The sequence below is a fragment of the Carcharhinus amblyrhynchos genome, chromosome 28, assembly GCF_965287045.1.
Source record: "Carcharhinus amblyrhynchos chromosome 28, sCarAmb.v2.hapA, whole genome shotgun sequence".
NCBI classification, from domain to species: Eukaryota; Metazoa; Chordata; class Chondrichthyes; order Carcharhiniformes; family Carcharhinidae; genus Carcharhinus; species Carcharhinus amblyrhynchos.
In genome coordinates this window covers 9,890,855-9,907,435 of record NC_137351.1, presented here as the reverse complement: position 1 = coordinate 9,907,435, position 16,581 = coordinate 9,890,855, and the positions used below count along the sequence as shown (strand labels likewise).

Below are 16,581 nucleotides of genomic sequence, written 5' to 3'. Positions count from 1 at the left end.
CTTGCTAGAAGCAGCATACACAGGGACCCCTCTCTGCAAACTAAAGGAATAAGTTCAAGCCTTTTTCTTTGTTGAATTACATGGCGGAGCATGTTATGACTTCAATCAGGCCATTGAGGTTAGCCTATTGGAGTATGAACTCCCTGATTAAGGACCCAATTGCAGGGCCAATCAGGGAGTCTTGGCCTTGTACTTAACTGGGAGTGTCAGTTCCTCTGACACCCCCAGAGGGAGACTGCTGACTGCTCGCACTCTGTGCACTCCTGTTAGATTATATTTAAAGAGGTTTTGCTGAAGGGACTTCTGCCTCCACAGACTTATTACGGAGCCTATAATTCAGCTAATCAGAGTCATCTCGCCAGCCAATCTTTTCACCTACAGTATAAATTGTTATGATTGTTTGAAATTCGGCATTCTTGCATTTGTCCTGATGAGTGCCAGATAAAAAACTTCAGCAAAGTGTCTCACTTTTTTCTATAATCAAGTTCTGTACCACTAAGCAACATTTTTTGTTCACGTTGAACCAAATGTGCCTTTCCCAAAGCTACAACTGTGAGGGCATGAAACATGTTTAAGGTTGGCCTGTTGGGAATTAATGGTAAAATACTCAGACACTTTCATTAACAAACTATGTAGTCGAGTTAGTTATTTCTCTTGTGTGTAGTTATTTTCTTCTTTCTGCCAACACTGATTGAATGCAGTTTATGTGCAGCTAGTTGGCAGTTTAGCACAGCTTGTAATGACTGATTTTTCAATTATCCCTCTCTCAATGGGAAGAAATATCCACTTAAGATGGGGAATGGAACAGATTCTTGATCTCTCAGGAAATCAGTGGATTATGGGGAGCAGTCAGGAATATGAAGTTGAGGTAGGCGATGGCCCACGGGTATTATCGCTAGACTATTAATTCAGAATCTCAGCTCATGTTCTGGGGACTTGGGTTCGAATCCTGCCACAGCAAATGATGCCATTTGAATTCAGTTAAACAAAACTCCAGAGCCACAGCGATGTGGTTGACTCCCAACTGCCCCCCAAATAAGACAACTAAGGATGGGCAATAAATGATGACCCAGCCACAGACACCCATGTCCCACGAATGAATAAAAATAAAAGGCAAGCTAGTCATGATCGTACTGAACAGAGGGACCAAATGGCCTATTCAAGCTCCTATTTATTATGATTGTATGGTTCTTTGAACGGTCTGGTAGATTCAGAGATCTGTTGGACTGTGAAGAATTTTGTGCGGCACGGTGGCACAGCGGTTAGCACTGCTGCCCCACAGTGCCAGGGACCCACATTTAATTCTGGGCTTGGGTGTCTGTCTGTATGGAGTTTGCACATTCTCCCCACGTGTGTTTCCTCCGGGTGCTCTGATTTCCTTCCACAGCCCAAAGATGTGGAGGCTAGGTAGATTGGCCATACTAAATTGTCCCAGTGTCCAAAAATGTGCAGGTTGGCTGAATTAGCCATGGTAAACTGTTCCTTAGTGTGCAAAGATATGTAAATTAGATGGATAAGTGGGACAAATACATGGGGATAGAGCCTGGGTAGGATGATCTGATGGAAAGCCAGTGCAGACTCGATGGGCCAAATGGCCTCATTCTGCACTGCAGGGATTCTATGATTCTATGAATTGCGACTTCCTATTAGGCAGAGATCATGAGTTAGAATCATAGAATCCATGCAGTACAGAAGGAGGCCATTCAGCCTATTGAACCTGCACCGACAACAATCCCACCCAGGTCCTAGCCCCGTAACCCCACATATCTAACCTGATAGTCCCCCTGACAATAAGGGCAATTTGGTATGGCCAATCCACCTAACCTATACAATCTTTAGAGTTGCAACTGGTTGTTTTGTAAGAGATTAATGATGATGGTTTGTGATTGCAGGTTGATTTTATCTGGATCAACAGGGATCAGAAATCGTTTGAGTGGTTTGTTAGCCTCCTAACTAAACTAGAGATGGACCAGGCAGATGAAGAGCCTCAAGGTATGTTGTTATCAATGGAAGAAGAGTAGACTCATCTTCTTATTCTGCGCCATTGCCAAGTCACAGCTGGCAGCAGTAAACTGGCCTATCCACTTTTTAGTTACTATCACACAATGAGATCCTGGATCATAGGTAAGAATTAAATCACCGAGAGCCTGTAGGTTTCTACCCAAGCCCTCAATAAGGAAATAGACTAAAACTTGCACTTGTCATGATTCTAGAATGTTCTGCAGTACTTTACAGTCAATGAAGTACTTTTTAAGTTTTGTCATGCAGAAAATCTGATATAAGAACGTAAGAACATAAGAAATAGGAGCAGGAGTAGGCCATCTAGCCCTTCGAGCCTGCCCCGCCATTCAATAAGATCATGGCTGATCTGTTGCGGCTCAGTTCCACATTCCCGCCTCTCCCCATAACCCTTAATCCCCTCGCTTATCAAAAACCCATCAACCCGCGTCTTAAAAATATTTAGCGAGGCAGCCTCCACCACTTCAACGGGCAGAGAATTCCAGAGATTCACCACCCTTTGAGTGAAGAAGTTCCTCCTCAACTCCGTTCTAAACCGCCCCCCCCCTTTATCTTGAGGCTGTGCCCCCTAGTCCTACTGTCCTTTCTGAGCGGGAAGAGCCTTTCCACCTCTATCCTATCCATCCCATTCATCATCTTATATGTCTCAATGAGATCTCCCCTCGTTCTTCTAAACTCTAAAGTGTACAAGCCTAGTTTATTCAGCCTCTCCTCATAGCTCAACCCCCTCAACTCCGGTATCAGCCTAGTAAACCTCCTCTGCACTCCCTCCAAGGCCAAAATATCCTTGCGTAAGTACGGCGCCCAAAACTGCACACAGTACTCCAGCTGCAGCCTCACCAATGCCCTATACAGCCGCAGCAAGACTTCCCTACTTTTATATTCAATCCCCCTCGCTATGTATCCATTTGTACACAAAGAACTCACACAAACAGCAATGTGATCACGACTGGATAATAGAAACGTAGAAACTAGAAGCAGGAGTAGGCCATTTGGCCCATCGAGCCTGCTGTCCCAATTATTTTAATCATGGCTGATCATTGAATTCAATATCCTGATCCTCCCTTCCCCCCAAATCCCTTGATCCCTTTAGCCCCAGGAGCGATTTCTGATTTCTTCTTGAAATCACACAACGTTGTGGCCTCAACTACTCTCTATGATAGTGAATTCCACACATTCACCACCCTCTAGGGGAAGAAATTTCTCCTCACCTCAGTCCTAAAATGTTTACCCCTTATCCTCAGACTAGGACCCCCTAGTTCTGGATTCCCCCACCATCGGGAACATTCTTTCTGAATCTACCCTGTCTAACCTTATTAGAATTGTATAATTTTCCATGAGGTCCCCTCTCACTTTTCTGAACTCCAGTGAATATAATAGATGACGTTGAGGGATAAATTTTGGCCAGGACACTGGGGAGTACCTCCCTATTCTTCTTCAATTTTGGCCATGAGGTCTTTTACATCCACCTCAGAGGGCAGACGGTGCCTCAGTTTAATGTTAATTCACAGGTCAGTAATGTCCGCTAGATTTAATTCAAGTATAAACATGGATATGAGAAATATTCCTATTATTCTCACCTGTGCACCTGGCAGTACAACTATAGGTTTTCATCTTTCCAGAGCTGGACTGTGTTTGGAGAATGTTTTGTGTGCAGTTTTGGTCCCTTTCTGGGGAAGGATGTTCTTGCTCTCGAGAGAGTGCAGCAAAGGTTTACCAAGCTGATTCCAGGGATGGTGGGACTGATGTGTGAGGAGAGATTGACTAGCTTAGAATTGTTTTTCCTGGAGTTCAGACAAATGAGAGGGGAATTTCATAGAAACTTATAAAATATTAACAGATCTAGACAGGGTAAATGTAGGGAGTTCCCGACGGTGGGGGAGTCCAGAACCAGGGGCCACAGTCTGAGGGTTCGGGATAGTCCATTTAGGATGGAGATGAAGAGATATTTCTTCACCCAAAGAGTGGTGAGCCTCTGGAATTCATTATCACAGGAAGTAGTTGATACCAAAACATTGAATGTATTCAAGAGGTGGCTGGAATGGGATCAAAGGTTATGGGAAGAAAGCAGGATTAGGCTTTTGTGTCAGATGATCAGCCATGCTCATGACGAATGACAGAACAGGCTTGAAGGGCTGAATGGCCTATTGCTGCTCCTTTCTTCTATGTTTCGATGAATTGTGTAAAACTGTGATGAAATTCTGGTGGTTATGAACAGCTACATTATAAATCACTGATTAATTAAATGTATGGCTACAGATCAAACACGGGAAAATTGAATTACACCAGGTAATTAATTTTTGGCTAACATAGATGGGCTGAATGGCCTTCTTCTGTGCCGTAGACATTTATGATTCTATGAATTAAGAGTATTAATATTAAAACATATGTGTTCCTTTTTTTAAATTATACTGTTACAAAGATACTGACTGGGTCCAGGACTGTACATGCATGCATGCCTTATGTGGAAGTTATAGAGGTCTACAGCACAGATAAAGGCCTTTCAGCCCATCACATCTGCGCTGGTCAAAGCAAACCACCCAACCATTCTAATCCCATTCTCCAGCACGTGGCTTATAGCCATGCATGCCTTGGCATTGCAAATGCAAATCTAAATGCTTCTTAAGTGTTAAATCTTCTCCTTCTTCTGTAAAGGGGTTTTCCCTCTGGTGCCATGTATTGAGCTGAACTCAGCTAGTACAAAGACTCGTGAATGACAGTATGCAGTTAAAGACTTTATTTATTGATTAACTTGCATTGGGAGAGAGACAGTTGGAAGAATCCAAATTCTCTCTGATGTTATAGTACATGTGTAAAACAGATATACCTTTTTGAAGGTTCATTTCTCCCACCAAGCCTGTCATCCAAACTGTGAACCCTGGTTCTGGACATCCCCAAAGTCGGGAACATTTGTCCTGCACCTAGCCTATCCAGTCCCATCAGGATTTTATATGTTTCTATGAGATCCCCTCTCATTCTTCTAAATTCCAGTGAGTACGAGCCCAGATCCAATCTTTCTTCATGTGTCAGTCCTGCCATTCCAGAGATCAGTCTGCTGAAACTTCACTGGACTCCCTCAACAGCAAGAATGTCCCTCCTCAGACTAGGAGACCAAAACTACACACAATACTCAAGTTGTGGCCTCCCCAAGGCCCTCTATAAATGCAGCAAGACATCCTTACTCCTACGCTCCAATCCTCTTGCAATGAAGGCCAGCATGTCATTAGCTTTCCTCACTGCCTGCTGTACCTGCATGCCAACTTTCAGTGACTGTTCCACCATAACATCCAGGACACATTGCACTTCCCCTTTACCTAAACTGCCACCATTCAGATAATAATCTTCCTTCCTGTTTTTGCCACCAAAGTGGATAACCTCACATTTATCCACATTATATTGCATTTGCCAAGTATTTGCCCACTCAGCTCCCAGCCCGTCCAAGTCACCCTGCAGCCTCCTGGCATCCTCCTCACAGCACACACTGCCACCCAGCCTAAGTGTCGCCTGCAAATTTGGAGCTTTTGCATTCAGTTCCTTCGTCCAAATCATTGTGTGTGATTTTAAACACGCCCAGAGCCTTGAGATTAGCAATATGCCCGTGCTGAATTTCCTCATGATAACAGTCTGGTGAAGTTTAATACAGGCCATGAGTCCATGTTATGAACCTATCCACAAACCCCGTTAACAGGTTGATGTGGGACAGTGGAACTAGGGCACTGTGGGTTTTCTTTGAGATCAAAACGTATGTTTAGGTTAGACTAGAGTCCCTTCTAGTCTGCTGTTTCCTTGTGAGATACCTGATACGAAACTGCTTGATGCCAATAACGTGTGATACGTGGAAAATTATTCTGTGCTTTTGCAGGTGTTATCCTTAGCTCAGTTGTAGATCTCCTAACCTTTGGGGCGGCACAGTGGCACAGTGGTTAGCGCTACTGCCTCACAACGCTAGGGACCCGGGTTCAATCCTCAGTTTGGGTCACTGTCTGTGCAGAGTCCGCACGTTGTCTCAGTGTCTGCGTGAGTTTCCTCCAGGTGCTCTAGTTTCCTCCCACAATCTGAAGGACAAGCAGGTTAGGTGACCGTACTAAATTCTCTCTCAGTGTACCCAAACAGGTGCCAGAGTGTGGTGACTAGGAGTAACTTCATTGCAGTGTTAATGCAAGCCTACTTGTGATACTAGTAAATAAACTTTAAACTCCGAATTAGAGAAAGGGGATTCAAACCCCATTCTGACTCCTTGAACACATAATGTGCACTGACAGTTTAGTGTAGTATTGAAGGAGGGCTACACTGGTACTGAAGGTACTGAAATTTGGAAGCTGCGTTAAGCCAAGGCCACATCTGTCCTCTCAAGTGGACATAGAGAAATCCCAAAACAGTATTTGAATTGTCCTGGCCAGAACCTTTCACTGAACATCAGAAAACAGGTCATGTGCTCATTTATATCATTGCTGTTTGTGGGATCTTGCTGTGCACAGGTTGGCTGCTCTACTTGCTACATTGCAATGGTGAAAGCCCTTCAGAAATACTTAAAATATTCTTAAAGTTTTACTAACTATTAGAAATAGGCTTACATTAACACTGCAATGAATTTACTGTGAAATTCCCCTAGTCGCCACACTCTGGCGTCTGTTCGGGTACACTGAGGGAGAATTTAGCATGGCCAATGCACCTAACCTGCACATCTTTCAGACTGTGCGTGGAAACTGGAGCACCCAGAGGAAACCCTTGCAGACACGGGGAGAACATGCAGATTCCACACAGATAGTGACCCAAGCCAGGAATCGAATCCGGATCCCTAGCACTGTGACGCAGCAGTGCTAACCCCTTTTGAACATCCTGAGGTCATGAAAGTCTGGATAAATACGCAAGTTCTTTCTACATTCACATGCCTCATATTTATTAGAACAAAAGTCATTAAAGATGTTACAAGGAAGTCCTTCAGAAAAAATAAAGTTAATATTCATTTATTGAATCATTTTTGTCCTGGATATGGTGTGGCACAGTGGCACAGTGGTCAGCACTGCTGCCTCACGCCTTCAGGGACCTGGGTTCAATTCCCAGCTTGGGTGACTGTCTTTGTGCAGTTTGCACGTTCTCCCGTGTCTGCATGGGTTTTCTCTGGGTGCTCCAGTTTCCTCCCACAGTCCAAAATTGTGCAGGTTAGGTTGATTGGCCATGCTAAATTGCCCCTTAGCGTCCCACAATATGTATGTTAAAGGGATTAGCAGGATAAATATGAGCAATTTTGGGGATAGGGCCTGGGTGGGATTGTGGTTGGTGCAGACTCAATGGGCTGAATGGCCTCCTTCTGCACTGAAGGGATTCTATATGAATAGCATTGGAAAGGCTGAATTTACTACCTATCTGTGATTGCTTTGGGAAAACTCTCAATGAGATGGTGTTGACAAAACTGCCAAGATTGACAATGTGTAAGAAACAGAGAATACTTAATTAGTGCAAAACCCTGTCACTAAATTATTATTAGTGGCTCGTTTGACTCTGTTCTTAACACTCAGAATCAAACTTTGAAATTGTTAGTTGGTCATTTCTGAGAAATAGACCTCAATTTGGACGGTGAAAGAGGAAATTAGATGCAAATTATTTTCTTGATAATTGGTTTATTTACAGAAAGCAGCATTTTATATGTCTGCCTCCTACTTAGCAGCCCAGAGTCCCAGCAGTCTCTCCTTGTATGTGTTCAGAGTACTTCATTAAACCGTGCCCTTCACCTGTGGTATTATATAACAATATAATTAACATATCATTAATAATTTCTTCCTCCCAATGTGTAGGTCGATTCTTGGAGATGCACATGTACATGACCTCTGCCCTCAGTAAAAACGACATGAAGGCTTTAGGACTGCAGATGGCTCTGGACCTGTTGGCCAAGAAGGAGAATCGTGATTCCATCACAGGTCTACGGACCAGAACACAACCAGGTCGGCCGGACTGGAGGAAGGTAATTGTTTTCGTCCACAGAGGGAAGAGGAATGTTCTTTATTGCAAGAGGATTTGAGTACAGGAGTAAAGATGTCTTATTTCAATGATATACCGCCTTGGTTACAACCCGTCTGGAGTATTGTGTACAATTTTGGTCTCCTTACTGAAGGAAGGATATACTTGCCATCGAGTGAATGAATTTCTAGGATGGTGGAGTTGTTCTATGAGGAGAGACTGAGATAACTGTGTCTTTACTCTCTTGAGTTTAGAGGAATGAGAGGTGATCTCATTGCAACTTACAAATTTCTTAAGGGGCTTGACAGGATCAATGCAGAAAGGATGTTTCCTCTGGCTGGAACGTCTGAAACCAGAAGACGCAGTCTCAGACTAACAGGCAAGCCATTTACCATGCTGGGTGGCATGGTGGCAAGTCCTGCAGCCTCACAGCGCCAGGGAGCCAGGTTCGATTCCCAACTTGCATCACTGTATGTGTGTGTGGAATCTGCACATTCTCCACGTGTCTGCATGGGTTTCCTCCAGGTGTTGCAATTTCCTCCCACAATCCAAAGATGTGCGGGTTAGTTTGACTGGCCATGCTGAATTGCCCCTGTGTCAGGGGGACTAGTTAAGGTAAATGCATGGGGTTATGGGGGTGTGGCCTGGGTGGGATTGTGGTCAGTGCAGACTCGATGGGCCAAATGGTCTCCTTCTGCACTGTAGGGATTCTGCATTTAGGACTGAGGAAGTTTTCCATCTGAGGATAGTGAATCTTTGGAAACCTCTACCCCAGAGGGCTGTGGAAGCTCAGTGATCATGTATGTTCAAGACAGAGATCAATCGATTCCTAGATACTAATGACATCAAGAGTTATAGGGATAATGTAGGAAAATGGCGCTGAGTTAGATGATTGGGGGGAATCTCATTGAATCTTATAGAATGCTGAAAGGCCTGGATAGAGTGCATGTGGAGAAGATGTTTCCATCAGTGGGTGAGACTAGGGTCTGCAAGGATAGCCTCAGAGTAAAGGGGCAAACTTTTAGAACCCAGATGTTGAGGAATTTCTTCAGCCAGAGAGTGGTGAATTCATTGCCACAGAAGGCTGTGGAAGCCAGGTCATTGAGTGTATTTAAGACAGAGATAGATTCTTGATTGGTAAGGGAACCAAACGTTATGGGGAAAAGGCAGGAGAGTACGGTTGAGAAACACATCAGCCATGATCGAATGGTGGAGCAGACTTGATGGGCCAAATGGCCTAATTCTACTTCTATATCTTATGGTCAGCCATGATCTAATTGAATGACTGAGCAGGCTCGAGAAGTTGAATGGCCTATTCCTGTTCCTATGTTACTAAGTAAATGGAACTACAGGATCTTCTCCCTGTGGGTGGTGCGATGTATAAGTCCCAGGTTTGTGATAAGTTCACTGATCCCACCTGGGGCAATGCCTGAGGTGCTACAATTGGCTTTATTGTTCCAACATCAGGGAAGTGTGAAGGAAAGAGCAACTGGAGGTGGGGTGACAGAAGAGGGGGTGACACACATGAAATGGGCTCACAGACACCAGTCCATCTTCTGCAAACACTGGAGATCCATCTTGGACTGTATGGGCCCAATTTTACCATCAAGTTGCACCCATTTTTGGATGTGAAGCTTGGTAAAGTCAGGCGTGAGGTGCGTAGTGCCATCCGTGTTCGCCTCTGCACATTGGCATGCATTTAAATTGACTTAATGGGCTGCACGTCCAACCTTACCAGCACTTCCCCCTTTACCACCGTGTTCGCCCATCCAGAATCAGCTCGAAACAGACATGGCCCACAAAAGTCAGATTCAGGCACTCCAGTTAGTGAGGAGGTAAGTGCTGAGCATCCAACAGCTCTCTGCTTGAAATTGGGGGGTGGGGAAGGTGGGTCCAATGGATCTCTGGCTGAGATCAGTAGGAGGGAAGGGGGATCCGCAGCCACTCTGCCTTAGATCAGGAAGGGGGCAGGGGTCCGCGCTCGGTCTGGATGACAGAGGTGTGGGGGGAAATAAGGTGATCAGTAATGTTGTGGGGGTGAGGCAATGTCTGTGGGAGCCAGGGGGAGGCATTATTCGGCCCAGGAGGGATGTGGCAGGGGAGCTGCATTCTATCATTCTTTTTTGCACATGCGCAGTTGGAGGTTCCGATTGGAGCTGCAGCGTTTCGGGTGCATAAAGCCCCACCCATAGGCGATTCAGAATTGCCGATATTTTTTCAGGCAGAGTGCATTTGGGGGCGCTTGAGAACACGTCTAGAAGTTAGATCTGAAACACTCCCAGTTTCAAGTCCACCCAGCACTTAGAATCCAAATGGTAAAATAGGATCCTTGGAGTCAGTTTGTTTTTCTCATTGCTTTACAGCCTAGAAACCGGCACGTTTAATAGAAAGTTTAGTCTACAGGCTTTCAGACCAATTTCTCATCTCTTCCTTTTCCCCTCTCACTACCTTCATGATTGTAACATTCTTTGTTTCCCTGATTGTTTAAATGTTTCTGTCCATTGATTGATGGAAAACTCATTTCCAGTCTGTAACAATGCCTCGGTTTCTTGTTAAGCATCTTATCACCCTTTCCACTCAATCCCCTTCTTGAGTTTCCCTACTTCCTCTTTTCTATTTTACTGACTCTGTTCCCTGCTCCTCTGGTAATGGCAACGTCACAGATCTGTAATCCAGACGCTCGGATTCACGCCCCAGACATGAGTTTCAGTTTAAATAATTAATAAATCAGAATAAAATGCTAATCTTATTAATAATGATCATGAAAGTACCAGATTGTGGTAAAGATTTACGTGATTCAGTAAAGACATCTGCCTTCATTAGCTGGTCTGTCCAACCTGTAACTCCAGATCTATGGCAACGGCCAAAATCTCACCGCCGTTCACACCGATGGGATTTTCCCGTCCCGTTGCAGTGAACGGACATTTGGCTGGCTGCCAAATTCTCCGGCCTCACTGCAGCGGGAGCGTGGCAGATAAGATCACGCCCATTGTAGAATCATAGAAGAATCTCTACAGTGCAGAAGGAGGCCATTTGGCCCATTGAGCCTGCACTGACCACAGTCCCACACTAGTCCCCCTGACGCAAAGGGGCAATTCAGCATGGCCAATCCACCTAACCCGCACATCTTTGGACTGTGGGAAGAAACGGAGCACCTGGAGGAAACCCACGCAGACACGGGGAAAACATGCAAACTCCACACAGACAGTGATCCAAGCCAGATTCAAACCCGGGTTCCTGGTGCTGTGAGGCAGCAGTGCTAACCACTGTGCCACCGTGCCACCCCTGTGTTTGACTCTTCTCTGCTGACAGAATTGGCGAAGCAAATGACCTCTACTGCTTCAGAAAAACACACTGCGGGCTGGATTTTCCAACCCCACTGAGGTCAATAGACGTTTGAATGGCTTGCTACATTTCATGGCCTCACCTCCATGGTGATATGGTGGTAAGCTTCCGTCCATTACCGGCAGTACGTGCACTGCCGTGGCTCATGTAGGTTGTTCACCCAACTTTCCCAAGCACGGTTAGAGCTGGACAATAACTGCTGGTCCTGCCAACCATACTCATATCCCAAGAATGAATAGAAAGGGCAAGAGAAAGAGAATTTGAGAAGAGCTTCAGCCTCTCTGATAGAGTGTATCAACTCAGTCTCAAATCTGCAATTCTTTGGCTTGATCCTAGGTTCATGGCCCTTCCTATTCTTCTGCTGTAATGGTAATGGCAACACAGCCCAGAGTGCTGCCTGTTGAAATCAGTTTAAGATTCCACCACCCCCCCTCTCCATTCATATCATGGAATCAGCTCAGTAGTAGATAGGCAACCAAAGTGATGAATTTTGTGCCTGTTTACACTGCAGATGGATCCAGAGATTGCAATAAACTATAGTACGGCTGAAGGATTTGCACAGGGACATTTGTTTTAAAGATATATTTAGAATGTTGCCATTCTGCTGTTGAATGTTCCTCAATGTCAAGTACCGGCCTATTCAATGACAGCGTACATTTCCGTCAATAGAATGAAATGTTTCACAGGAGCATCATTAAACAAAAGTTGACACCAAGACACGTAAGATGATATCAGGAAAGATGAGCAGAAGCTTGGTCTAAGGGTTAGCTTTTAAACAGTGTCTTAAAGGAGGAGAGGGAGATATTCAGACTAAACAATGTCAACACTGTCTGGATGCCCAGTGGTCCCTGCAACAACAATATTTGCTACTTAATCTCAGCAGGTCTGACAGCATTTGTGGGGAGGGAATAGAACCAATGCTTCAAGTCTAGATGATCCTTCTCAGAGCTGACAGCAAAGAGAATCAGCGGAGGTTTATCATATGAGGGTGTGACGGGATGGAATGGGACAGTATTTTGCTTTTAACTTTTACCACTTGCCATACCATCCGGGTATGGTGGCACAGTGGTTAGCACTGCTGACTCTCAGTGCCAGGATCCCAAATCTGAATCTTGGCTTGGGTCACTGTCTCTGTGGAGTTTGCGTGTTCTCCCGGTATCTGTGTGGCTTTCCTCCAAGTGCTCTGGTTTCCTCCCACAATCCAAAGATGTGCGGGTTACGTTGATTGGCCACGCTGAATTGCCTCTTAGCATCGGGGGACAAGCTAGAGTAAACGCATGTGGGCCTAGGGAGAGCATCTTGATGGGATTGTGATTGATGCAGAATCGATGGGCCGAATGGCCTCCTTCCGCACGATAGCATTCTATGATTCTATTATGGATGAACATTTGTTTCCCAGTTCCTGCAGATGCAAGCCCCATCTCATTTGCATCATATGTCTGCTTCCAAAGGTAGGGCTGTCTCAGGAGACAGGATGTGATGAGGTTGGGATTAACCAGCTAACTAACTCCCATCAAAGCATTGTGGTGGGCTGCCAGGCCTCAGCTGCCTTTCAAAGCTGAACGTTGGTGTTGGGGAGTTCAGGGATAATTGGGACAAAAACTCAGCAGGTCTGGCAGCACCTGTGGAGAGAGAAGCAGAGTTAACGTTTCAGGTCCGCGGGATTCTGGAGACATATGAGCGGGAATTCTCCGGCCGTTCACGTCAGCAGGATTCTCCGGTCCTGCTGATAGTCCACCTCTGCTTGTCGCCAATGGGATTGACAGTGGCAAGACCAGAGAATCCCACCGCTGGCAAACAACACGCCACCTCTCGCCAGCGGGAAACACGTGTCTGGAAGGCCAGAGAACCTCGGCCATGGAATTGGAATGTGAACTCTAATTCTCCAGATCTCTGCAGATGCTGCTGAGTTTTTTCCAGCACTTTTGCTTCTCAGATTTCCAGCTTCTGCAGCATTTTGCGTTTATCTGGGGGGAAAATCGAGGCACAAGTCATGAATGTCATGAGAACATAAGAACTAGGAGCAGGAGTAGGCCATCTGGCCCCTCGAGACTGCTCCGCCATTCAATAAGATCATGGCTGATGTTTTTGTGGACTCAGCTCCACTTACTACCACCCCCCCACCATAACCCTTAATTCCTTTACTGTTCAAAAACTTATCTATCCTTGCCTTAAAAATTCAATGAGGTAGCCTCGACTGCTTCACTGGGCAGGGAATTCCACAGATTCTCAATCCTTTGGGTGAAGAAGTTCCTCTTCAACTCAGTCGTAAATCTGCTCCCCCTTATTTTGAGGCTATGTTCCCTGGTTCTATCACGTTGTGATATAGGCATAGCTTATAACACTTAACTCTTTGTTACAGAGGAATACTATCAAGGAACAAGCACAAAGGAAAGGACAAGAAGAGGATAATTTAATTATATAAAACTAGCAATTGTTACTTGAGCAATATAGTGTGCGTGCCAACTTTTTTATATTCCGAAAGCAAAATGTTGAATGGACACATTAAAAATAATTTATAGCAGGGACACTTTACACAGCATCTTAAATTACATAACAACTGTAAAAAGAGCTTTTAGATTATGACAAAGTGACACATTGATTGCTCTCCAGTTAAAGCTGTAAATCATTGATTTTTATTCTCCCTATCTTTTCTCTGTGCTATCGATTTCAGTCAGTAATTATGTGGGTGTGAAATGTGTATCAAAGCCGACACAGCAATTTAATCTAATGATACATGTTTTACAGTAACAATCACTAATGCATTGCGCAAAAGAAGTTGCATTAAGAAGTATTTTAATAATATGTTGTAAAACTCACAGTCGCTCAACACAAGCAGCAGTAACCTTGCCTTTATTAACCTCCCGCAGGGGAGTTTGTGGCATTTGTCTGAGTGCTTTATTTGTACTAATTCACATTTGGAGGTTTCCTGCACCGCAAGTGAAACAATTGATGGTTAAACTCACTTCCTGTGGGAACCGAGGATGAGCTGATTAGATTTTCAGTGCATTTGGGTCAAAGAAATCAAAAAATTGAACTCCAGACAAGAGCCCTTAATGAACTGAGCCTTTCCCAATGTACAATCAGCCTGGAATTCTATTTAAATTCAGGAGAAGGTGCAGAGTAGGTCTAATAATTACTTGAGGAATACAGCATGTACTATAGTTTGTAGAAACTGAACCTTTGCTACCCCAGTCTCGCCTCTCATCCTGGATTTATGCACTGTATTCACAGCACAGGAGCAGGCCCTTCAGCCCAGCTGGTCTATGCTAGTGTTTTATTTATTAGTATCACAAGTAGGCTTACATTAACATTGAAATGAAGTTACTCTGATAATCTCCTAGTCACCACACTCTGGCACCTGTTTGGGTAAGGGAGAATTTAGCATGGCCAATGCAACTAACCAGCACGTCTTTTGGGACTATGGGAAGAAACCAGAACACCTGGAGGAAACCCATGCAGACACGGGAAGAACGTACAAACTCCACGCAGACAGTGACCCAATTTGGGAATCGAACCCAGGGTACTTGGTGCTGTGAGGCAGCAGTGCTAACCTCTGTGCCACCGTGCCATAGTGTTTATGCTCCACACAATGCTACGCCCAACCTACTCCCAATTTCATCTCAATCTCTATGTGGTGATTGCTCCTTAAGGGCACACAGCAGAGTAAGGGTCATCTGGTCTGGGTGACCAATTGGGATTCAGGGTGGGGAATCACCCAGGGGGAGGAGCTCTCCTAGGCAGCGGTATTTTAGGACTAGCTGCAAACATGCAGCCACTCCTGAAGATCACTAAACCAATCCTGTCCTGTTCCTCAACTAAATCTCTGAAAGACAGTCATTACAACCTATTAGCATATTTCTATTCTTTTCTCCATTGTGTACTTTCCTGAACTCTAATTCACCTCCCACATCTTATGGTGCACAAAGGGAGGCTTTCATCTGTTTCCATAGCTAGTAATTCTTCAAAAAAGTCACTATTCTATTGCTGGAGTCTTATTGCTTGAGTGGGGGGCAACTCCACAGCAAGCGTCGCTGTCCAGAAGCCTCTCCCACTCATACCGTTAATCGTTGGCATGTTAGAAAGGACATGCAGATTAACAATCAACCTGGTTGACGGTGTTATGAATGCGCTTCCTCGACCATCTGGGGTGGGTCTCAAATCCGGAGTGTCTGGCTCAGAGGCAGGGGTGTCACACACTGCTGCCTCACACCATCAGGAACCCGGATCCAATTCTGGCCTCGGGTCAGTGTTTGTGTGGAGTTTGCAGGTTCTCCCCATGTCTGCATGGGTTTTCGCCTGATGCTCTGATTTACTCCCACAGGTGTGGATGTACTGGCGTTGGACTGGGGTAAACACAGTAAAAAGTCTGACAACACCAGGTTTAAGTCCAATCGATTTATTTGATAGTACAATCAAATAAATCGGTTGGACTTAAATCTGGTGTTGTCAGACTTTTTACTGTGTTTACTCCCACAGTCCAAATGATCTGGCAGGGTAAATATGTGGGGTTACAGGGATGGGGACTTGTTGTCAGTGCAGGCTCGTTGGGCTGAATGGCCCCCTTCTGTACTGTAGGGATTCTATGGTTCTAAATTGCCTCTTAGTGTCCCAAGATGTGTAGGTTCGATTGATTAGCCAGGGGAGATGTGGCATTACAGGACAGATCTAGGGAGAGGATATTCTGTCAGAGGGTCGGTGCAGAAATGCAGAAACATTCATTCGCAATCAGACTGATATCTTTGCAAGTATCAAGCAACATTTATAGTCGTTAAGTGGCATGATAAATTATTATGATGAGTTGTGTTCTAACTTTCAGGTTTTCCAAAAGATTGCTGAAGAAAAAAAGGGGAAGGTCCATGTTTTCTTCTGTGGTTCTCCAGTCTTGGCCAAAACAATCAAGGCTGAATGTGAGCATTTTGGCTTCAAGTTCTACAAAGAAAACTTCCAGTGACGTGGGAATGGTAGTCAATGAAGCGGATCTTCCTCTGGTACAATGTGCAGGCCGCAAACATCCAACTGGAACCTCCACTACCCAACATAAGTGGAAAGGATTCACCCGGTGGGCAATGGGAATTTAGTGATTTGGTTTGATTTATTATTGTCACATAAGGCAGCACATTGCACAGTGGTTAGCACTGCTGCCTCACAGTACCAGGTACCCCAGTTTGATTCTGGACTTGGGTCAATATCTGTGTGGAGTTGGTATGTTCTCCCCGTGTCTGCGTGGGTTTCCTCTGGGTGCTCTGGTTTCCTCCC

At 44.9% G+C, this 16,581-nt stretch overlaps 1 protein-coding gene across 1 annotated transcript in view; it reads left to right on the top strand.

Moving 5' to 3' along the window:
* nox5 (NADPH oxidase, EF-hand calcium binding domain 5) overlaps positions 1–16,276 on the top strand; it is a 67,562-nt gene extending 51,286 nt beyond the window's left edge. The window contains exons 14-16 of the mRNA XM_080213978.1: positions 1,893–1,992; positions 7,815–7,981; positions 16,142–16,276. Coding sequence (XP_080070104.1) covers positions 1,893–1,992; positions 7,815–7,981; positions 16,142–16,276 — 402 coding nt within the window. The remainder of the gene's footprint in view (positions 1–1,892; positions 1,993–7,814; positions 7,982–16,141) is intronic.
* The last annotated feature ends 305 nt before the right edge of the window (positions 16,277–16,581 follow it).